The following is a 24,921-nucleotide window of genomic DNA, read 5'->3' as shown; positions in this document are numbered from 1 at the left end:
ACACGTTTGTGTTTATTTCAGTTTTTCCTATCTTAAGTTAGTTTATTTTACCTTATTTTTGTTTGAAGCCCACTTCCGCTAAGTTTACCTTAGTACAGTTTGACCTACTATACATAATTAAGGTCAGTTTAGTCTAGTCTAGCTTAGCAAAGCTTGTTTTACCTTAACATAACTTAGTTTAGCCTTTCATTTTATAAATGACATCAACTGAGTTCAATCTTAGCTAATCTTTCTTCCCATTAGATTATTTTAGCGTAGTTTACCCTAATCTAAGGTTAGATGAACAAACAAACCTTCAACAATGAGCGGTTTTAGAAATATATTGTTGTTTATCGAGTAAGACACGTATTCAGACAGATCTAAAATGAAATCATTCTTTAGCTGAATTTTGACTTTTTGCCAAGTTCTCAAATGTGACGTTTTGTTGACTCAGGCTAAATAAATGGTGCTAAACTTTATTTTTCTAACATCCTGTTGGTAGCAACACCTAAAGATCCAATCTAAAATTGGTTCTTTGCTAAGGTTTGTTGTGTTGACAATCTTAGGAGCTTTTTTTTTTTTTTGCCTTAATGACTCATAACTCAAAGTTAAGTGATTGTAATATTCCTCTGAAATGGTCCTGGACCGAAATTTAGAGAAAAAGCAACCAGAAAAACTGCAAATAAATAAAACCGATGGGCTCCAGACGTTCAGCCGGTTATCATTATTAAGGAGGCTAATCCTGACGTGTCAGACCCAGTTCCATGCAGTCAGCTGACCTTTGGCCTGATGATGTCGTAAGACAGATCCCCGGTCAGATATCGTGATATGCAATGATGCAACTATCAATCTAATCTAACGAATCATGACTTGTGCTAATAGAGAGAGGCCCGGAGGTCTGATGGACTCACTGATACCACCAGGCAAAGTTCAGGGTTTATATATGTCACACACACATACACACACCCACACACAGCCTGATATTCTGAACCCAGCATGCCCATGATGTCTTTGATCAGGCAGCAAGAGGCTGGCTAATCAGCTCGATCAATGACAGGGATATCAGAGCTGATTAGCGTAACACAGGCCGCCTCAGTTTCTCCTGAAGGTGACGGTGGGACGGCAGGAAGCGAAGCAGATGGAAAGATTAGAGGAGGGAACGTTGCACAAGACCTGCTTCATGCAGGGAAGGAACGGGAGAGAAAAGCAGACAAAAAGAGGAACGAGTGGAGAGCACACACCGCAAAAACACAATTGGTCAAGTTTCTAGTGCAAATATCTGTGAAATAAGACAAAACTAACTTACATGCAACTAAAAAGTTGCATGTATGAGCCTGTTTTAAGTCAGGGTGTTCAAACTTTTGGCCAAAATCACCAAGTCAAAAGTACTGGCGAGCCAGAAAAATGTGAACTCAGTCAAACAAATTGAAACATCAGGTTTTGTCAGGTTCCATCGTTACACGTCAGACTTTTTTATTAATGTTTAATTTATGATGTTTGATAGTAAAATAATAAATAAATAATAGACTAAAATAAAAATCAAGCAGTTAAAGATTTTATTATAACAATATAATGTAGCAAGTGTACACTTCTACACACTTGCTATATTTATTAAAGTTTAATAAATTAAATAAAAGCTGATTTAGGCACAGTAAAGCTCTTTTTTCAGTTAAAAGCTTGGTTGTAAAAATACAAATACTTTGTGTTGTACTTTACATTTTCTATTGTTAGAAAACCAAATTGGTTATATTTTTACCCTGATTAAAAATAAAAGGTTTGCATCTGCAACTTTCAGGGCTAATTTGTGTCATTCTTGAGATGCAGTTGAAGACCACACAAAATCACTCCAGGGGCCACAAATGGCCCCCGAGCCACACTTTGGACACACCTGTTTTATGTAAATAAGTCCTTAATAAATACAAGTTTCACTACAATTAAGATATTTTTTCCGATTCTAGAAATAATCTGCCAGTGGAGCTAAAACGTTTTCATCAATATTAAGGAATCATTAACTTAAAACTAACTACTTTATACTTATAATAAGTTACTTGTGAGTAAGTTTCATCTTATTTTAAGTATTCTTAGATATTTGTAACAAATTTTACTGGACGACAAATTGTCTCAGAAGTTACTGCGATAAACAATAATATTGTTTTTTTATACCTTTATCAAGTAATATAATGATAATAGCATAATAATAATGCAAGAACACATTATCAAAGATCAATAAATATTAAATTCTAATGAACATTTGACACCGGAAGAAATTTCAAATAGCCAAAATTAATTAAACAAAACAACAGAAACAACAAATTAAATGAATTATGAACCCTCTGTAAACGAAGTTGTCCTTCAAAAATCCGTTTAGTTGAGACCAAATCACAGGACTGAAGATTTTTATCATCCAGTTTTTAGTAGAAAAACGATAAATCATGCAAATATTATTATTATTGTGACAGTCCTAGATATTTGCATTATGGACTGGACCCAAAATACCTGGTAAGATTTCACTGCTGCCTTTGATGAGCAGAAAGGAGGAATACACACACACACACACACCCCCACACGCACACACACACACACACTCTGGGGTTTGACCTGTATGCTCAGATTCAGTTGGGTGTTTGATTCAACTGGAGCTCTTTGTGTTTCCAGAGTCAGGGATGCAGGACTCAGGAGGAGGACCCGACGATGACGATGGTGAAGGGGAGGAGCTGGCTGCTATGCAGAGCGGCGGCGAGGAGGAGGAGGCAGTGGAGGAAGAGGACGAAGTGTTACAGTGGAGAGGTCCAGGTGAGAGTCACCACACTGGTACAATCATGGTTACAAACTGTCCATCCATCCATCCATCCATCTTCTTCCGCTTATCCGAGGTCGGGTCGCGGGGGTAGCAGCTTCAGAAGGGAGGCCCAGACTTCCCTCTCCCCAGCCACTTCTTCTAGCTCCTCCGGGGGAATCCCGAGGCGTTCCCAGGCCAGCCGAGAGACATAGTCCCTCCAGCGTGTCCTGGGTCTTCCCCGGGGCCTCCTCCCGGTGGGACGTGCCCGGAACACCTCACCAGGGAGGCGTCTAGGAGGCATCCTGACCAGATGCCCGAGCCACCTCAACTGGCTCCTCTCGATGTGAAGGAGCAGCGGCTCTACTCTGAGTCCCTCCCGGATGACTGAGCTTCTCACCCTATCTCTAAGGGAGAGCCCAGCCACCCTACGGAGAAAACCCATTTCGGCCGCTTGTATCCGCGATCTCGTTCTTTCGGTCATGACCCAAAGCTCATGACCATAGATGAGGGTGGGAACGTAGATCGACCGGTAAATCGAGAGCTTCGCTTTTTGGCTCAGCTCTCTCTTCACCACGACGGACCGGTACAGCGCCCGCTTGACAGCAGACGCTGCGCCAATCCGCCTGTCGATCTCCCGCTCCCTTCTTCCCCCATTCGTGAACAAGATCCCGAGATACTTAAACTCCTCCACTTGGGGCAGGACACCCCCCCTGACCCGGAGAAGGGTAGGGTTACAAACTGTATTTTAATTAAATTTATATTTTCAGTTTGATAATCTAAGGTTGTTTTCACATCTGATTGCTTTCAAAGTGCAGTTCGCTTCCACACTGCGATCCACCAAACTGCACTGTAAAAACACAAAATCTTACCAGATATTCTTTGTCTAATTGTACTAGATCATATCACTGGAAATAAGTACTAGAAATCCTAGTATTGTTTTGGTTGTATTTACCCAGAATGCCCTGCAGGAAGTTGTAGTCCACTTCCTGCTTCTGGAGCGCTCTCCGGTCCGCTTTGTGTTCACATTCGCATTCGAACCACACCAGAGTTCACTTCAACCAAATTAAAACCAAGGTTTTTAGGCGGGCCAGAGTTTGCTTTTTTTAGTTTCCCTAAACGAACCGGGCTTTGATTAAACCCGACTAAACATGGCTGGTGTGAATTCACCTAAAACTTGAAAACCATCAACATGTTTAAAACAGTTTCTACCAGAACACTTTGTGGTGGACGGTCTTCCTTTCAGCGATGCTTCACTTCATTGCTCCCCATTAAAACCTGCATGTTACCTTCTGGACTTTGACTAGGCCAGTGGGAGTCCTTGATTCCTTTGTTTCCATGTATTTTGCTTCCATTTCTTCCTTGTTCTTTTTTCCCTTCATTGTGTTTTTCACATTTACTTGTGGGTTTCCTTCCTTTTACACTTCCTTATTGGAGTTTATTCATTCTTTCCTTTCTTGTATCTTTTATTTCCCCCTCCTTATGTCTTTGTATCCTTCCTTCTTTCCTTCCCCTCTTGTTTTTCTCTTTCCAGGTTGCATATTTGAATCTGCTGCTGTAATACTGTCAGCTCTGAGCATTAGTATTTTATATTTCAGAACAAACGTAAAGCTTTCAGCTCCTTCATTTTCTCGAGTGGATTGTCTCCTCCGTTTTCTTCTTCTTCTCTTGTGTCCTCGTCCTCCGAGGTCTTCCTGGTCCTGTTGTGTTGCCACAGACGTGAAAGTGACACATTAAAGTCGCAACAAAAACACAAAACAAAAAAAACACACACGGCTGAGAGCAGATAAGAAGTAAATAATTTTATTATTTATTTCCTCTCTTATCGAGCTGCGTTCGGTTATTTATTTCTCTCTGTCTGTTGTCTTCAATGAGTTAAACAATGCAGGAAGATTACTGCACTATCTCGCATTATTTCCTTTTCAAGCTGTGCACGTTTTATGTACGTCCGCGCGCCTCTCTCTCCCCGTGTGTGTGTGTGTGTGTGTGTGTGTGGGTGTGTGTGTGCGTGTGCGTGTGTGTGTGTGTGTGTTTTAATTCCTCTGCCGGGGAAGAGAGGATGTGTTCATTATCGTCCTGTCCCAGCCTTGTCCCTTTAACAGTAATTGGAGCGATATTAATTGCTGCGCGGTGGCTGGTTGATGCTAGCACCATGATGCTGCACTGATACGGCCCTTCTTTTCCTCTCCTCCTCACAAACTAACTGCCGGCTGAGTGAGGAGGAGGAGGAGGAGGAGGAAGGGGAGGAAGGGGGAGGCAGAGTAAGGGAGAGAGATAGCCCCTCTATCAGCTCCGGAGCAGGCGCTGTCTTTATCAGGAGCACGATTGGCAAAAAGGAAACTTTGACCGGTCTGAATTTTTCTCTTATCGTCAAGCCCCCCCCGTTCCTCCTCCTCTTCCTCTCTCCTTCCTCCCTCCATCCATCCACCTTCTCCTCTGTTCTCTCCATCACTGCTAACAACCCCTACCTCCGTTTTCCTTCTGTTCATTGTTTCTTCTGCTCATAAGAAATGTTCCCCACGTGTGTGACATGAGCGCAGAGGAGAGGTGTGCAGCTCTGGGAATAAACAGGCTTTTATCTCCGAGTCCGACTGTTGGAATTTCGCTCGTTTCTCACTCTTGTTGCCTTTCAGACACTTTAAATCGAACGAGCTGCTCGTCGGAAAATCCTGGAAAATCAAAACGAATCGCCTCGAATTAGGAGCTGCTGCTCATCCTGGGGTGTCAGAATCTCAGTTTGAGTTATTAAACGCTTAGAAAAACAGCCGTAATGAGTCTAAATGAGTCAAGAAATTACTGTAGATTCTTCAACTAATGATTATTCTAGTTATCGATTGTCCTATCAATTATTTTGGCAATTAATTGATTAATCAGATAACGAATGGACACATTCTGCAGATTTTTCAGGTGTCAAAATCTTGATTTCTGATTAAATCTTTAGAAAAACAGCCGTAATGAGTCTGTGTCTAGAAAATAGGGCTGCAGCCAATGATTATATTAGTTATCCATTAATCTATTGATTATTTTGATTATTATTCAATTAATCAGATAACGAATGGACACATTCTGCAGGTTTTTCAGGTGTTAAAGTCTTGATTTCTTATTAAACCCATAGAAAAACAGCCGTAATGAGTCTAAATGTCTAAAAATTAAGTTCTGCAACTAATGATTATTTTAGTTATTGATTGTTCTATCTGTTATTGTTGATGATTAATCAATTAATCTGATCAAAACTGGGCACATTCTGCAGATTTTTCATTTAACCATTTAAGTTTATTTTATACAATATTATAAAACGTATTTATTTAGATATAAATAAATAGATACTCCACAAACTAGGAGCTACTGTTCATCTTGTGGTGTCAGAATCTCGTTTTGAATTATTAAACCTTTAGAAAAAAAGCCATAATCAGGGTAAATGTGTCTAGCAATTAGTTTCTGCAACTAATTATTATTTTAGTTGATGATTAATCTATTGACAATTTTGATGATTAATCAGACAAAAAATGTCGCATTCTGCAAAGTTTCATTTAGCTACTTATTTCACACAATATTAGGAATACATGAATATAATTATGCCTCAACTTAGTGCCTACTGTTCATTCTTGAGTATCAGAATCTTTATTTCAGTTATTAACAAAACCCAGCCGTATTTTGCCACATTCTATAAATAAATTTAAAGCAGATTTGGATGCACCAAAGTCTGATTTTTGAGTGGAAAAGTTTTTATTCTTTTGTGGTTGTTTAAAAATGAATAATTTGTGTTCTTTCTAACTTTTTTCCACTGTAAGATTTGCATTTTTCAGTAATAATTTTGCCCTATTTTAAATTTAAAAGTCTCCATCTGTATCAACCAATTGACCTTTGGGAGAAATTTAAGATTCTCAAATTACAGGCGGGGTCCACAGAAAATCAGTCCTGGAGCCACATATGGCCCGAGGACCGCACTTTTGCACACCTGCTCTAACGTAGGTGTGTGGGCCTTAATGATGCTCCGAATTCAGGCCCAAATTATGTTGCTGCATAAAAAAGTAAGTTTTTAAAAAAAAACAATTTGTGGGTTATGCTTTTCCAAATATCTGTTTTTAGTCAGAATTTTGTGTTCTTGATTTTTCTGTTTTCTGCTTTTAATCTTGTGGCTTTTGCAAAAAAAAAAAAACAACCAAAAACTATTTATTTAAACCATGTCATGATTTTTCTGATAACCAATTTATTATTTTTTTAAGGTTTTCGTTTAAATAAATTTATTTCTTGGTGTTTTATCTTCCGTTTTGTTTTTAGTAATATTTTATGGTGTGCCATGTCTCCACAGCTTTATTAAAAGTCTAATCAGATCTGCAGAACTTCTTCCACATTCACAGAAACGCTTATCTTGGCCATAAAACATCAGCAGTCATGTGGTTTTAATCCCAAACACGCTGCTTCAAATCATCCAAAAAGATTCAGATTGATGTTTCAAGATGATTGGGGAACATTTTGGATTTTTGCTCCATATATTAAGATGTCTGTCATCTATAATATGTTGAAGAACTGAGTCAAATGAGAGATACAACCAATAAATATGAAGCAGATTTTTTCCTTTTTAGAAGTTTTAGATCCTATAATTAAAACTCTGCATTTATTCAGGAGTTTTTCTGCCTGCGTTTAGATTTTCAAATGTTTAAATGTTTTCATTTAAACCACAGTGTTGGCGTTATTCTGATGTTCACGGAAACAGTAAAGCTTTAAACGGTCACTTTTTATCTGATGAAAAGCATTTCTGCTGAAAGTATCGCTCAGAAAATAATCTTGTTAAACATCTGCTGACCTTCCAGAAGTGACAATGTGCTGCGTTTATCTGTAAGTCGGACAAAACCAGCACTTTCTATGGACTCCGGTGAACTATTAAAGTGTCATTTTTCAGGTTTGTCGTCACAGATCACTGAATGAGATTCTCCTCTTCTTATTTCTGCATATTGATCACTATTTCAGCTGTTTTCACATTAAAATCACTGGAGTTTCTCCCGCCAATTTCAAGGATAGTCATGTGGAGGAAAGTTTCTTTCCCATGAAAAGCAGCTCAATGCTTAAATACTTTTTAATTCTTGGATATTTTGCCTTTTTTTATTGCTTTTACAAATCAGTTATGATTAGCTAAATTTGACTTTTTTAACAAAAACAATTACAAAAACCCTTTAATGGCAAAGTGAACAGTTATTTTAAAAAATAATGACAGTTAAACAAAAATATTTAACATATTACATCTAAAATAATACAAAAATATGTAAAATTTAAAATCACAATTTTATAATTTTAACTAAAATGAACACTTTAAGTCAAAGCTCAGGAAATAAAATCTTTAAGTTGTGCGTAATATTTTTTATTTTCAACACAAAAGCAACTCTTGTTGCTATAAACTTCCTGTGTCCATTAAAAAAAATACAGGATTAGTTTGATAGGACATTTGTGTAATCACGTTTTGTGGACTTTATTTTTTCATATTTATAAAAAATGTGAGTTTTATCCTTTAGTCTGAAACTGGATAGGAGTCATCGGAGTCCACAGCTTTGCCGTGCCGATCAATTTTAATCAATTATTTCTGATTTTTCAATGAAATATTCAGTTCTGATGTCACTCTAGACTCTGAATCTGTTCAATGTTGAGAAGCGTTTTGATCTAACCATTAGCATTCTTTCTCTGTGGAATCATGAATTATATGCAATAACTTTTATCGATGTCTTCATGACATTAGCTAAAAATGCTAACATTACGCTAACGTTTGTAGCATGGACGCAGTTTGGACGTCCACAGCTCAGCCCTACTGTTTAGTAGAAACACAGTTTAAAGCTTAAACGATTCACTGAAAGTTGTACTTTCCTGGATTAAAGTTTCACTTTGATGACTTTCGTAGTTTTTGCACAATCACAATTTAAATTTGAGATTTTTTCTTCAGCTTCGAGTGATGATGTCACTCTAGATTCTGACCCAGTGAAATATTCAGAAACTTTGTTTTATTTAAACTCCTGTCACGCTCCCAGTTTCCTCCCCAGTCAGTCCAGAGTGCAGAGAGCTCAAACCCAGACTCTCATTCACTCCATTATATTTCAGGTTCTCTACATTTACCAAACATTTGAATGTTTTTTTTGCCTGTTCATGTCACACATGTTCTGAAACATGTGTGACATGTTTAAGAAAAATAAGTACTTTATGATTCATTATAAACCTTGCGACTAATAATCGTCATGCTGGGTTTTGTACAAATTCATAGAATAGTAATCCGGTAATTATATTTCTCATGATAAAATAGTGAATTATTCTCGTCTGGAAACCAGTAATTCCTAGATATGAAAATTTTAATTTCCCTTTCTGAGCCCAGTTTGTGTTCTAACCTCCTGATACGAATCTCTTAATTTATTCAAATATTTTATTCAGATCGGTCTTTGTTGCTGCCGAACAGGCCGATATTAACATGAAAGAGAGAAAACAACAACAGAACATTTTAATTTCGGGGGTTTTCTTTCTCTTTACAGATAATGTGATTCATTACTGGCTGCGACTCGACGTGTTTAGCGAAGTCTCTGTGTTTCTGTGTGAATCTGAACACGTCCCTTAATGTGAGAGATCACAGCAGATGATTCTCTCCGTTTGTTGCTGTTTTTTTTTCTTCATTTTTAGCTTTTTTTTGGTTCTTTTTGCAACCATCAAACTGTTTGTGGCTTCAGCTGATATGAAGAAGCCTTAAAATTAAAGAGATGAGGAGCTGGATTAGAAGCTTCAGTAATTTCTAGTTTGTTTTTATTTTGTCTTAAAGCGATCAAGATATAAGCGAGTGTCGGTTTGCTGAGGGCGTGGTGGCGGTGGCATGAAATCTAGGTGGGAGCTGCCTCCCTATCAGGGATGGCATGATATGCCAAAGCCGCCTTTTTTTAATCTTCACTGCGTCCGCACTTGCATGATATGCAAAATAAATTACGAAGAGATGGGAGGAAGGAGAGAAAAAAGTGTCTTTTGAATGACCTTGCAGGCTGCAGGGTTCGATATTTTCTCCCTGGTTGCTTAAAATTCTTGATATGCAAATGCGGTGTCAGAGTAATCCCCTGTCATTCGCTGGATGGCTGCCTGGCGGTCCACACATCCTCTCCACCGGCAGAAACCTCCGCCGGCGGTCAAAGAGGGAGACTCACCGACCGGAGGAATGATGGAAAACCAAGAGTATGCTGGTTTAAATCCTTACACTAACAGACGGATTGGCAAAATTAAGAAAAGGTGGAGATAGTGTTTTAGAAATAAAAAGTATGGTGGGTTTGCATGAACTCTGCTTTTATGCTAGAAGAAGTCAAGTGATTAGAAAAGGAAGACCTCAGAGGTTTGTTAGAACAACCGGCATCATGAAGACAGAGAAACCCAGCAGCCAGATCAGAAAGTTTACCGCAAAGCTAGTTATTAAAACAACGTACCGAGCTTTAACACTGGGAGTACCCTACGTCTCACAGAGTAATAAGAAAAGCAGCAGAGAGACGGTTGGTAAATCTGGAGGAGAATCATGAGGTTTTCACACCTGATGGTCCGGTAGATTCGGCTCCGTCGGAGACCAAAATTTGTTCCTTTCTTTTACATCAACGACCGTCAGTAAATCAATAATACATATAAGGATAGACACATGATCAATATCGATAGATTATACGTCTGATTGAATATTCACTGAACTCCGATCCAGAAACGCACAGCATTCTGGGGGATGTAGGCAAAGACTTTAGCCGCTCAACTTATCAGCCAGCTAAGCAAAGTTGGTGAAATCAACAAACTCACTCACTCTTTGGTTACCTAGCAACAACCCGTTGAGTAACTCGCACAGCAGCAGTTTCAGGTTTTTTCCACTATGACTCATAACTACTTTAAAAAAAACCACATGGAGTGAAAACTGGATGAAAAAGGAAATGTTACGCCAACAGTATTAGCAGTATTTCAGATATTTAAAGCAACAAAAAAATTATCAACTTGGATTGATATGAAACTGTTATAACGTAATAAGTTTTTCAGCCATATTTTCCAGTCCTACTTTCACTCTTTACTGTTTCGAATTAACTAAAACCTCTTTTTAAAAAAAAGCTGTTCCCCTCCTGAACTGTGGTGGCGCTGTACCAAGAACCACTGGAGGAAAAATACAAAAACCTCTGAAGAAGACATGTAAACAAAAATGGAGTTCCATCAGATTTTAGCGGATGTAGGATTTCTCTTGTCTGTAGTAAAAGACAAAGAGCCATTTCTCCTGTTTGTTTTGGTTGTATTTACCCAGAATGCTCTGGGCTGCAGGCCACTTCCTGTTTTTGAAGCAGCCTCCGGTCCTTTTAGGACCAAATAAAAGTTCGATTACATATTCACACCTCCCTAAATAAACCAAACTTTCTATTTTACTTCGTTTTTAGTTTAATTCAAACTCAAGCTGTGTTTCTTGAGAACGCATCAGTCATCATTTGGGCCGGATGTGACACAGATCCACTCTGAAGGGTTTTCCTGCTGTTGTCATGGAGACCGGTGACACAGCAGACCGTCAGAGGAGTCCATGAGGAGATGGGAGGGTTTGACGTGAAATGATGTAGCTTGTGTCAACATCTAAAGATTTTTAACATTAAATGAGCCCTGAGATTTTTCTACATGGAGTTTGCATGTTCTCCTGGTACATACGTGGGTTCCCTCTGGGTACCCTGGCTTCCCCTGCAGTGATAGATGAAGGTTTCCAGTTTCCTGGGTTTTTTTTACTCCAGCTGATCATGGCGGTTTTCCTGCTTGGCCAGCACTCTCCGCTCCTTATCCTTCCCCACCAGAAATATTCAAATGAGCTCCAGTAAAGCATTATAATGGCAGACGTAATAATGGTCACTATTGTTATTTACCAGGCTGCCTGTGTGTGAGGGGGGTTGACGTTGGGTTATCATACTGCAGTTAATTATAGTGGTGCATGAAACCACACTGTGCGCCTATTATCAATGCTGAGAGTTTAATTTATTTGTGCTGAGGAATGGAAGATGTTGGAGCCACATTTACATACAGAGCATGAACCACACAAGGTGCTCCCTCATCAGTTTATTCTGCTGCATTTTTTTCCTTTTGATAAAGAAAATCACATTTAAAGGTTACTTTATAAGTAGTTCTTCCTTTATTTGTCCATTCACTGCTAGTTTTGCTAATATCTATTTGGGAATTTCAATTTTGGAGCTGAAATATTTTCTTCTGCCTTATTTTAGATTCATCAGGGATTTGGTGAGTTACAAAAGTTTTATCAACACAAAAGTTGACCAAGAGGTAATTTGAACTTATATCAGACAAATTAGACTTTTTTTCCAGCTCTATGGGGCATAGATTGATGTAGTGTTGCCCCTCCCCCTCCTGTTGCTGTGAGTTTTTTGTTGCTCTGCTTTGTAAGAAAGCCATTAGATTTCTTTTAAACTAAATACCAGAATACAGTGAACCCCCAGTATTAGTGGGGGTTAGTGTCAACAACTGCATGCAAATACTTGACACCCGCTCTAAGAATGTTTAAAACTTACTATTTTAATAGTTCAAACAACAAATATGCCTTAAAATGTATTTATTCGCACAGTGGGAACCATATTGGTAAAGCACTAAAGCAAATGTCTACAGTCTTCATCTCCACTCTTAATTTCAGCTGCATTTTTTTGCATATTCTCTACAAAAAAATCTACAAATAGGTGAATTTTCTTTTAATACTAATCTGTAAACAAACTGGAGTTCAAATTAAGCAGAATAAACAGAGCTGGTGAGAATTCACCCTAAGAGCCTTTTCTGCCTAAAGGAGTCAGAGCTGAATAGCCTAAAGTACAAGAAATGTATCTAAAATGGTCAAAAACAGGCATCTCACTAAAATTAAGTTATAAAAGCAACAAAAAGCCAATTTAAAACATAGACTACACAGGTCTTAACCAATACTTTGGAAACAATTTAATCAAATCAGTAGCTTAAACTCACAAAATTGTATTTAATCTAAAAACAAAAACTACATCTTCTCTCCATTTTTGCTGTTTGGGTCAAAATTGCTATTTTGTCATGTTTGACGTTCAAGGTAGCGATGGAAAGAAGGAATGATGGAACAGGTGAGATGAAGATGGGAGTGTTTCAGACTGCAGAAATTGAGTTTTAGAGTGCAGAGATAACTAATGAGGGCTGGAAGAGGGGTTAAGGATCAATGAGAGGAACAGAGGAGCAGTTCAGATAGTGAAATTAAAGGCGAAGGATTTCTAAGTCAGAGAGGTTAGAAGGTAGGCGGATGGGAAATTTTAATCATGGTGGCTCTGTACGTGCAGCTTTTGGCAGACTGATGGTTTCTTTTGCTCTACTGGTGTAAAAGTTGAATGGCAATCAAGTGAGATGGCTTGAAACTCTAAGCAGAGGTTTGATGATTGATGACAAGTCCTTAGAAGGAATGAACTTTCTCCACGAAGTTCATCCACTGTGGACCAGGAAGTGAGTACAGGAAGGCTGAAATACTCTCCTACCAGCTGCGTTGTCAGATATTCTCCTGCAGCAACCATTCCACATCCTGTAAATCCTCCTCTAACTCCGAAATGTTCTGCTGAAGTTTGAGTTTGGTACAGTTGGGACTGGTTACTCTAGTCAACAGGTGATACCTGCTAAACCAAGCTTCACCTTTGACCTCATCATTCCTGCACACCAGGATGTAGTCTGTAGTTTCAGAAAGCTTGGTCTCTGTTCGGTTTTTTGCAGATGATGCAGTTGTGTTGGTCGGTTCACTGCCAAGAGATGGAGCTCCTCGGGGTTATGGTTGGTTGAAATGTGTCCCCCAGATCATTGTTGATGTTCTCACTTACTGTCAGAAATTGTTTGTAATGACTTTCGGTAGCAGTATGCCTCAGTTAGACACCATGTGTTGAAAGTGTTAGCTTATGCTAACATAAAAATTGTTTAGCTGGTGCGGTTGGCTTTTGAACTACGCTGTCAAATGAATCAAACCCTTTGAAAGACCTGTTCCCTTCCTCGCCTGTGAGGGCGCTGCACTAAGAACCACTGAAGGAAACGACACAGAAACCTCGGAACAAAACACTGAGAGCAACTTCCTTCTTCATGAAATGTAAACAAAAATGGAGTAGCGTCAGATTTGAGTGGTTATAAGATTTCTCTTTTGTCTTTGACAAAAAACACGAGCCATTTCTTCTGCTAATGCCAGACACGGGTCTTTGTTTCGGCTGTATTTATCCAGAATGCCTTGCGTTGTACTCTGCTTCCTGCTTTTGGAGCGGTCTCCAGGGTGCTTGGCGTTCACATATTCATTCAAACTGCTCCAGAGTTCACTTAAACCGAACAGAGGCCGAGGTTTGTAGGAGGACCAGAGTTTACATCTTTGGTTCTCATCAGAGTTTGATTGTGTATTCACACCAAACAAACCGGACTTTCTAAACAATCTAAAGTTAAATTAAATCAGACCAAACAAGGCAGGTGTGAATGCACCGTTAACAGACCAGGCTTTAACTTAAACTTTTTACCCTAAAACAGCCCACCAAAGATTTAAAGTAAAACAGTAAAAGATGTGACAAAGCTTCATGTACGCAGTGAAGCACATCACCCGAGTCCTCAGCTCATTTTCCTCATCCCCACATTATCTCTTTCTTATCACATTCTGTCTCTTTCTCTCTGCGTCCTCCTCAGTATCTCTCACTCACCAGTTTCCTTCCTTTATTAAACAACAATCACCCATTCTTTCCCCTCACCCTTCAAGATGTGAGGGAGGTTTGTGTCTGCAGAAGCGGAGTACCTCGAGTTTGACAGCAGATGTAAAAATCTGCTAGTTGAGCTAGGATGTTTTTTTAATCAATAGTAAGAAATTATTGACCGATAACAAGCTCCCATATCTTGCTGAAAAGTTACTTGTATGTTGATCTTTTGGATTTTAACCAATGAAATATAAACTGGATCAGATGAAATTCTGATTATTTTGGCTCTATGCTATCTAGAAAATCAGCCACTTATTGAATTTCCATTTCCCAAATCTTCTGTCTTTGTGCGTCTTGCTGTTTGCAGCAGGTTGGGCGAACCTCTTCACGACCCCCAGATTTTACAGATCTGAGTCTGTCACTCTCCAACTTTTCCACGTCTCCCTGCGGCCGAGCTGCCGAAACCCGCCTGAATGAAATGTCCTTCCTCACAGGAGCCAGAAGGAGTTGTTAAAGCAGACATGAATTAATGATTGAATTAATTATCGGAGTCACATAGCGTACAATTAATTTTGTGGCTTTGCCTCAGTCTTTTCCCCCTCTTCCCATCTGTGCGTAGAGAATGTCAAGAAACATTTTCTAATTAATTTATGTGTGATTATCAGGTCTGGCTTCTGGAAGGTCTTCACTTTCAATTTGTGACAGGCTCCAGCAGACGGGAGAGAAACTCTGAGAGATAGAGGAAGTGTGGATGAGGAGAAGGCGATTCTCCTGAAATACGCCCCGAAACGCAGACACACTCTTACAGTTTCTCTTTCTGTCTGACACGCAGTTTTAGATTAAAATGACTTCCACGATCTGAGCTGCCTCCTTGATCCGGGAGACTCTGAACAAAGCTGATTCCAGACTCTTCTGTAGAGCAGATCCCAAACGGAAACCAGATCATAGTCAGATCCCAAACGGAAACCAGATCATAGTCAGATCAGAAACGGAAACCAGATCATAGTCAGATCCAAACAGAAACCAGATCATAGTCAGATCCCAAACGGAAACCTGATCATAGTCAGATCCAAACGGAAACCAGATCATAGTCAGATCCAGGTTTTACAGAACACAGATTGACTGTATCAAATTCAAGCTGTGAACATCCATCCATCCATCCATCCACCCATGAATCCAATCATTAATCTATCTTTTCATAAATCCGTCTTGAACCAGTTGGTTTCCTCTAAGAGTTTCCATGAATAAAAGAGGAAAATAGTTTCACCAAATAGTTTCTGTTTTTTCTCAGTATCCGTTGAAAGCTTTGAAATGGAGATGCCCAGTAGGCCTCCTCTTTAGATGAGGATAGAGGGTAAGAATGTAACCCCTTATCCTGCAAATCGAGAGTTTCGTCTTTAGGCTCACCACCTTCTTCACCACAACAGACTGGAATAACTTCACTGGAGATGAATCTCATCATGTGGACCAACCAAAGCCAATTTAGAAACCAGTTGAGGGTGAGCAGTTCATCCGTTTGATTTATTAAAGCTTCAAGCTAGTTGAAAAAGACCAGCTTTGGAGTGTAACTTGTTCTCAGCAGGCCTTTGTGGCCCCTGGAGGCCCCTGTTTTAACCACAGAGCCAGTCGTGTGCAGCCATGGAGAGCTTAGAGATTCCCAGGAGAGCAGATGATGAGCAGGTGGCTTCAGAAGGAAAACATTAGAAATATGGTGTTTTAAGCCATTAAAGCTGAAGTATGTAACTTTTATAAAAAATATTTTTTTACAAATTTGTTGAAACTGTCACTTAGTCATGGCAATATGGGATGAAACAGATCATCTGTGGAAAAATCAAGCCACCGGATAAACAGTTTTCCTTTAACTGTAAGTTGTTTCGCCGCCATTATCACACCTAGCAGCGAGTAAATGAGGTTGATTGACAGCGCTAAGACCCTCCTCCTGGCTCTGATTGGTTGTTTTTGGGCATTTCTAAAGACAGCAGATGTTGCAAATAAATTTGTTTCACAGATTATCTCTTATCACTCTGTGACTGTTTCAGTAAATGTATAAGACACATATATATATATATATATATAAAAGTTACATACTGCAGCTTTAAGAAAAAGTTTCCATCTGTGAATATCATTATTTTCTCTAATTGTCTTCAGCCACAAAAAGGAGGAGGAAGAAGCTGCTCATCCTCCCAACAGTGGCTCTGTCACCGTTTTCACCCCCGTCGTCCTCTGAACAGAAAAAAATTTGTTTAGTTTTTCCCCCTCGGTTTATCTTTCTTCGCATATTTGTGAATTTGCATGTTTGCTTCTTGCTCTTTTCTGCTGCTGTATGTATTTTGTAGATAAAAGTTCAGCAGTGCAGTTAAGAGAAATTAGTTGGGTAAACAGTGGTAAATGTCAATGATAAAGTTCTGTTGAAGCTCATCTGATTAGCGGGGCTACGCAGGTGTCTTATCTTGCCTGTGCAACAGAGGGTAAAATGGAAATGATTGCGTGGTCCTGAGCAGCAGATGCCTATCCCAGAAATGTCTATCTGCCGCCGAGCCGAGCCTGCCGGACTCCGGGGACCCAGGGGTTCTGCGAGGAAGATCACGGAGAGGGGGAAGATGAGACGGAGAGAAGAAGGCGCCGTCGGGTCGCGCTTGTTGCCAGATTGAGGCCCTTTATCAGGCGGCGTTAGAAATGACAAGAGCGGTCATTAATGAGAAACGCCGGGTAGGCGGCATGAAAGCGGGAAAACAAATCAGAGGTGGCAATTTCTGGGAAAATCAGACAATTCCTCGAAGCTGCGTCTACCACTGTGGATAAACAATGCTCACTGTGTTCTGGACTTTAGGAAGGACGTATCGGACCCAGGGCCCCGAGGTTTGGGGCGCCCCAAAGATGTAGAATGTCTTTGTTATGAACAGTGGTGAACGTACTCAAACGCTGCACTTATGTTAAAGTTGAATTTATTTGTACATTTCAGCAACAAGTGCTTCATAAAAACATCTTACTTCATCAATTGTGAAAACAAGCAAAAAAGTAGAGCTGGCCAATGTGGCTGATGTAAGCTTTTCATATCAGTCAGTATCAGTAATTTTTGAAATTGATAATTAATGATTTGTTTTTTTGTTTTAAACATTTGAAATACTACCAAACTGCTGGCGTGACATTTCCTGTTTTATCCAGTTTTCACTCCATGCTGTTGCTCTTTTATTTTTATTAAAGGCCCGGTGCTGAAACTTTAACTGCTGCTCCGTAAATTACTCAACAAGTTGTTGCTAGGTAACCAAAGAGCGAGTGAGTTGCTAGGTAACCAAAGAGCGAGTGAGTTTGTTGATGCCACCAACCTAGCTTAGTTCGCTGTGAGAGATTGAGCTATTAAAGCCATTCCTCTGCCTACATCTCCCAGAATGCCTTGCAGTTCTGGATTAGGGTTCAGTGAATATTCTATACATTGAATATTGAGTAACCTATCAGAAGTATTTTCTATTGAAATTGATCGCCTGTCTATCGTGATATTATTGATTTATTGTCCTGCTCTACAATAAACATTACATTTTATCAAATGACATCATCAAATTTATCAATGTACATCAAATATGTTGACATTAGTCCTGTGTATCATCTGTGTAGTCATGGTAACTAATCTTATTTCTTGTCATAACCTGAGCTAGAGGGATCATATAGATATAAAAAGGAGTCCCAGGTTTAAGCTTTGGGGTACAAAAATGTACTCTAGTAAAAGTAAACATTTTTACTTGAGTAAAAGAAAGTACTTTTATTCAAGCAGTAATGCATTTTTCTGTGTAGAAACTGGTGAGTTTTGAATGTTTTTGTCTGTTTCCAGCTAGATATTTTTTAGCTGATTATGGTTGTGGAGAGGCAGCAGGGACTGAAATGGGAGTCAGCGTCAGGATTTGTCATTCAGCTGAGGCTAAACCCCACCTATTAGCGCCGGGTCGGAGCTGCACAGAGATAAAGATTTCCTGTTGTGTGGTGTCAAAAAATCAATAGCTCCGTCGCGATGAGCTCATTTGATATCAACTATAGTCTTTTTAAAAGTCAATTAGGCTGCATGGAGAATAACAGGTTCTGCTGCTTTTCCTAATGTCCAGATTTCCCAGGTCTGCTTTACGCTTCAGTCAGAGGCATTTCTCAGTCTGGGTTAAATCAGCAGTAAAGTTGTAATAATCAACATTCCTGCAGATTTAAGCATCTGAACCTCTAAAACTCTTACCTCCCATCTTTAGCTGAAACTTGCTTGGAATTTCTCCCGAACTGGTGGAGTTTTTTTCTTTTTTACTTAATAAGCATTTATTATTAATATGACACATCAGTTAAGATAACAGCCCACCTGCAGGTTTAATTAATTTTCCCTCCAAGTTGTGGAGATGGAGCTGTTAATCTGCCACAGGAACAAATTCGTCCGTCATGTTCTTCCCCGTGTGTCCTGGACAGTTTACAGAAGAAATCCACGATGACGGCGTTTAGCTGCAGGAGGAACGCTGAGACGGCGTCGCATTCACTGACCTCTGAGACGGTGTCGCATTCACTGACTTCTGAGACGGCGTCGCATACACTGACCTCTGAGATGCTGTCGCATTCACTGACCTCTGAGACGACGTCGCATTCACTGACCTCTGAGACGCCGTCGCATTCACTGACTTCTGAGACGGCATCGCATACACTGACCTCTGAGACGCCGTCGCATTCACTGACCTCTGAGACGGCATCGCATTCACTGACCTTTGAGACGCCGTCGCATTCACTGACCTCTGAGACGGCGTCGCATTCACTGACCTCTGAGACGCCGTCGCATTCACTGACTTCTGAGACGGCATCGCATACACTGACCTCTGAGACGCCGTCGCATTCACTGACCTCTGAGACGGCATCGCATTCACTGACCTTTGAGACGCCGTCGCATTCACTGACCTCTGAGACGGCGTCGCATTCACTGACCTCTGAGACGCCGTCGCATTCACTGACTTCTGAGACGGCATCGCATACACTGACCTCTGAGACGGCGTCGCATTCACTGACTTCTGAGACGGCATCGCATTCACTGACTTCTGAGACGGCATCGCATATACTGACCTCTGAGACGCCGTCGCATTCACTGACCTCTGAGACGGCGTCGCATTCACTGACCTCTGAGACGCCGTCGCATTCACTGACCTCTGAGACGGCGTCGCATTCACTGACCTCTGAGACGCCGTCGCATTCACTGACCTCTGAGACGCCGTCGCATTCACTGACTTCTGAGACGGCATCGCATACACTGACCTCTGAGATGCCGTCGCATTCACTGACCTCTGAGACGCCGTCGCATTCACTGACCTCTGAGACGCCGTCGCATTCACTGACTTCTGAGACGGCATCGCATACACTGACCTCTGAGATGCCGTCGCATTCACTGACCTCTGAGACGGCGTCGCATTCACTGACGTCTGAGACGGCGTCACATTCACTGACCTCTGAGACGGCGTCGCATTCACTGACCACTGAGACGGCGTCGCATTCACTGACCTCTGATATTATGTTGGATTTGCTAACCTTTCTTCATCCATCCATCTATATAGTCCTCCATCATCCATCCATCCATCCATCATCCACCAATAAAGTTTTTATTCAGTTTCTTAATGTAAATTGTTACTTTTATCATAAATTATTGTAATTTTCTTTAACCTCCTGAGACCCGGGCTTTTGTTTGATGTGCATTTTTTATGTCTCCTTACTATTTGGGATTAGTATGACCTAATTTTAGTTGAAATTAAATTTTAGCTTTCTATGTGCTTTTGAACTATGTCAAAACCAATGCCCTCATATAAGGACAATGGGTCTGTTTTTGCATATACATTTTTTCCTTGTCATTTGGGATTATAAGGACCCAATTAGCCTAAAAATGAAATTTTAGCTTTCTACAATAAGTGGTTATCTCAAAACCCAATGTCCTCAGATGATGACATTGGGTCTATCTGTGTGACGATAAGACCATTCAATCAATGTTATTATTTACATCTGTGTTTCACAGTATGTACATTTACTCTGCTTTCTGTCCAGACTTTCATAATGAAGACACCATTGGTTAACAAAGTACAAAACTTTATTTTATACTGTCAACAAACATAAAAGTGCAGATAAAAGTGTGCAGCTTTTGCATGGAAAAGTGCAAACTTTATGAACTTCATTATGAACATGTCATAGCGAGCTCAGTCATTAATTCAAGTATTCCTGCTTGCCTATGTGAAAGGCTTTGCATGGAAAAGTGCAACGTTTATGAGCATCATTATGAACGTGTCATAGCAAACTCAAACAATAATGTAATGATAAAAATGCACAATCTATTTCCTTGTAATAGGAAATAAAAACTTGCTCCACTGGCAAATTATTCTACTTATTTTTTAGTGAAAGTTCGCTTGAAACAAGTGGTGATTGTCTAAAAACAAGTTACTTTTTACAGGATGAGTCTTATTTTAAGTGTAATAAGACTTATTTTGACTAGAAATTAGACATTTTGACTAGAAATAACACAAATGCTCTTGGAAAAATTTTACGTTTTTGCACTGAAGGTAGACCTGATGTCCTTAAAGAAGTACGTCATGTTTACAGACGTTGTAGCTTGCTAATATTACTCAAATATATCAAATAAGCATGCCACGTGAAGCTACAGACATTATTGTGCATAAATAAACTAGTTTCAATCATAAAATTTGATTAGGATTTTTACCTTGTCCATGTTTCTGTCGGGAGCTGCCGTAGAAGACGTTCGCTGTCATCCCCGCCATGTTGTTTTTTTTCAAATGAGTGTAATTTCATTATGAGACCACTAGGTGGTGCAGGCAGGGCCCCCATATGAGGGCAATTGGTCAAAATTCTTACAAATTAAGTATCATGGTGCAGAACAGCAAAAATGTAATGTCCTCATATGAGGATGCAGGGTCTCAGGAGGTTAAATTATCTCAACCCTCTGTCAGTATTTGTCCATAAAGTATTTTTCCTGTGATTGCTGGGGAACCATCTCCATCCCTGCCCTTCCCGTTCCATCTCATCTCCCTCGGTCCCCGGCCTTCCCGTTCCTTTCCTTCATATCTCAGGACTCTCTCCTGTTTCCGTTCCTTCCCTCATAATAACTTTGATTTGTCTAATTTCACATTGACAGCGCGCATTAATTAAACCATCAGAAAGCAGCGCTGATCCATGAATCCGGTAACAACCTCATCCTGGTCTCCGCCACCTTCACCTCGACACCCCCACCTGCTCCCTAATCCCCCGAACCCCCATCACCGCCACTCCTCGGTTAATTGCGTTAGTCATTTCATTAATGACGGCTGATTGTTTTATTGTGTTGGCTCGTCAAAGAGGCCTGGACGCCCCAGTGGCTGCCGAAGCGTCTGTATCGATAAGCCTTTGTGTGTGTGTGTGTGTGGGTGCGTGTGCGTGTGTGTGTGTGTAGCCGCTGACGTGGGGGTGTGTGTGTGATAACGAGCTTTGCGCGTTCAGGAATGGGTCGTGTGTGTTTTTACCTCACATGCTGAGTGTGGCAGTGAAGGGGAGGTTATGCGGGTCATTAAGAGGGTCTCTGGCTGACGGGGGGGTAATTAGCAGGGATTAGGATTGTTGGAGGCCTCCGCTACCTCAGTGGACGCTGCTAACCTGTCGGGATTATCCAGCTGCTCTCATTAGTGGAAATGCAGTGATAGCAGCTCCACTGTCTGCATTGGTAGTGATGCTCTTCCCTTATGTTTCTTCATTAGACCGTAACCATGGCGATATAATTCTCTCAGAACCTCTCCAGGTGATATCACAGAAACATAAACACACTCCAGTTTGACTTTTAGGCAACATTTGCTGTAAAATTGACAGTTTTTAATAACTTTTTCTACTTCATACTTATATTTTAACATAAAAATGCTTAAATTCAGTATTTTTTTGGATTATTATAAAAATGATGCTGCTGAGCTAGTAAGTAGCTATACTGTAAAAACAAAAAATTACTTTTCCACATAGAGCCAGGTTGGTTTTGAAAGCCTTATTTCCTCTTTAATTAATTAAACAATGGTTTAAAAAGCTCCAGTGATCCAGAAATCTTCCCTGAAAGGTCACGGCGGGAGCAGACTGGTGTCAGACTGTTTCTAGGTTAATATCTGAGTTTCTTTACTGAGGTCAGATCCTCATGAAGTTTCACAATGAGGGTCAGAGGCGCCGCTCAGCCCGATAAGCGTCCCATGTGGCGAGGATTGGCCAATGGCAGGGAGGCGGACTGGACATTGATGGAGTGCGGAGATAAGCGGGGTCAGCGTGGCCGATCGCGGCCCGGTCAGACGATAGCAGGCGGGACGGAGGCCGGACTTTTGGACACGTTCGTCCCGGTCCGGTCTGAGTCGAGCTCAGAGTTTCCTTCTGAAACGCGCCGATCCTGATAACGCAGATAGCATCAGCTCCATAAAATGCGATCACGCCGGCACCTGTGTCACTGCGAGTCAGGAGGAACAAACCACTTCCTGAGCGATTTTCACCACAAAAGTGTTTCCGACAGAAACAGCAACGTGTTCAGCTTCTCTCTGACTTTCAGGGCTGTTTTATTAACTTAACGTCTTCTTCTTTCCTGTTCCCTCTGTAACCCCCCCACAGCCTTCCAACCCCCCCGGGGGGGCTGTGGGAAAGCCATTTTATCAGCGTCTGTCCGTTGTTCTCTGCTGGGGATAGATACAGAGAAGATAGATGAGTGTTTTGACATGGAGAGTGTTAGACAAACACTCTTATCTGGCCCGCCACTTTAGGCCGACCCCCCCTGAAACGGCAGAGGCGAGAGGAGGAGGAGGAGTGGGGGCGGGGGGGCAGGTTGGTTTCTGTTTTGATCAGATGAAGAGGTCAGGTCCAGAGGCTGCTCAAGTAATCTGTTAATCCCATCCAAACGCTCGCCACTTCCTTCATTTATCCTCAGATTTTTATGATTTGGTAGCAGGGGTGAGCGACTAAAAGCCAAATAAAAAATAGTTTTTTACATGTTTGTTGAAACTGTCATGACACTTTACTATGAGACTGGATTTCTTCTGCCTTCTCCCAGTTAAATAGAAATAACCAATCAGAGCCAGGAGGCGGGTCTTGGCGCTGTCAATCACCCGTTTCCCTTCCCATTGCTCATTGCTGTGCTACAGCTAGCATAGTCTGTTGTGAATGCTCAAGCTAGTTACCTTAGCCTCAATGATGGCAGATAAACAGTTTTTCTGTAACCAACAGTTACAGTTGAACATTTAGCAGCAAGTACATGGGGTTGATTGACAGCATACATAATTTGAATCAGATTAAGCTAAAAGTAAAAAGTATTTTTTTTATTTTAAATACAAGTATATATACAGTATATATATAATTTACAGTTTTGCTAAATTATGTTGTTCTTTTACCAAATGGCTTTTCTTTTTTTTTTGAGTCTGTGCTCCAGTTAATGATTAATCGACTGTGTGTGTGTTTACTGGATGGAAAGGTTAAAAATGACCTAAATAAATAGATAATTAAAGTTGTCTATGATTCCTTTTCCCAAACTCCAAACTCAGGCCCTGGGTTGAGTCTGGATGGATGGGTCCGCCGGGCCCAACGGCTCTATCTGGGCTGCAGCAGGCTCCGACCGCAGCCTTCACCGCCATTCGTCTGCGCTTATCTTTTCACTTTGAGGAAGTGGACGGGAAGTTTCTCCCCCCAGTTTGAGCCGGTGGGACAGAAAGAGCAGGCCTGGCTGGGGTCAGACGCCCCCTGCTGGCAGGACCACGGCAGTGCCGCCTTCAGGGGGGTTGGCTTCTCCAGAGAACGAGGAAGAGGATTAGGGCAGAGAAAATAATTTTAAAAAGGATTTAATATCAGAATCGAGTTTGTAAACTCTGAATTCTTAATATTCTCCAACAATTCTGACTTTTTTCCCTCTAAGTTTTGACATTTTTTCTCAGAATTTAGACTAATATTGCAATTATTAACTTTTTCTCAAAATTCTGACTTTAAAATGAGAATTCAGATTTTTTTCTGTACATTTTGACTTTTCTTCTCAGAACTTTGTATTTAAGCTCAGAATTCTGGCTTTAATATTACAACTAACTTTTTCTCAAAATTTTGACTTTAGTCTCAGATTTATGACCCTTTTTTTCCCCTCAAAATCAGAATTGTATAAATTGTTTTTGAGCCATCAGGTAATATAGTCCTATTTAGCAAGTAAATTTGGGACAGGCTTTCAGTGAGCAACATGTGATTATTTTCATATACTAAGAACATAATTTACATACATATCAGAATATTTGTTTTTCTACTTGGATTTTGACATAGATTGACACAGAGTATTAATTATGAGAAAAAGCCCGTTTCTGAGGAAACAAAGTAAAAACTTTGAGTTTAAAGTCTGAATGGCGGCCCTAATCATCTTCTGTAGAGTTTGAGTCGAGTTCGGCTGCGGCGGCGTTTCTTCCATCCGGGTCATGAAAAGTTAAACTCCCTCCATTTAACCGAGATGTTAAACTGATGTCATCTTCTCCT

General features: G+C 40.5%; 1 protein-coding gene across 1 annotated transcript in view; it reads left to right on the top strand.

Moving 5' to 3' along the window:
- The window catches only part of zfpm1 (zinc finger protein, FOG family member 1), a 117,064-nt gene that overhangs the window by 60,064 nt on the left and 32,079 nt on the right, over positions 1–24,921 (top strand). The window contains exon 3 of the mRNA XM_032580858.1: positions 2,635–2,772. Within this exon, the coding sequence (XP_032436749.1) occupies positions 2,635–2,772 (138 nt within the window). The remainder of the gene's footprint in view (positions 1–2,634; positions 2,773–24,921) is intronic.

Source organism: Xiphophorus hellerii, chromosome 2 (genome assembly GCF_003331165.1).
Source record: "Xiphophorus hellerii strain 12219 chromosome 2, Xiphophorus_hellerii-4.1, whole genome shotgun sequence".
In the NCBI taxonomy this organism is placed as follows: Eukaryota; Metazoa; Chordata; class Actinopteri; order Cyprinodontiformes; family Poeciliidae; genus Xiphophorus; species Xiphophorus hellerii.
The sequence above is the reverse complement of the archived record's forward strand: the minus strand, read 5'-3'. Positions and strand labels throughout refer to the sequence as shown.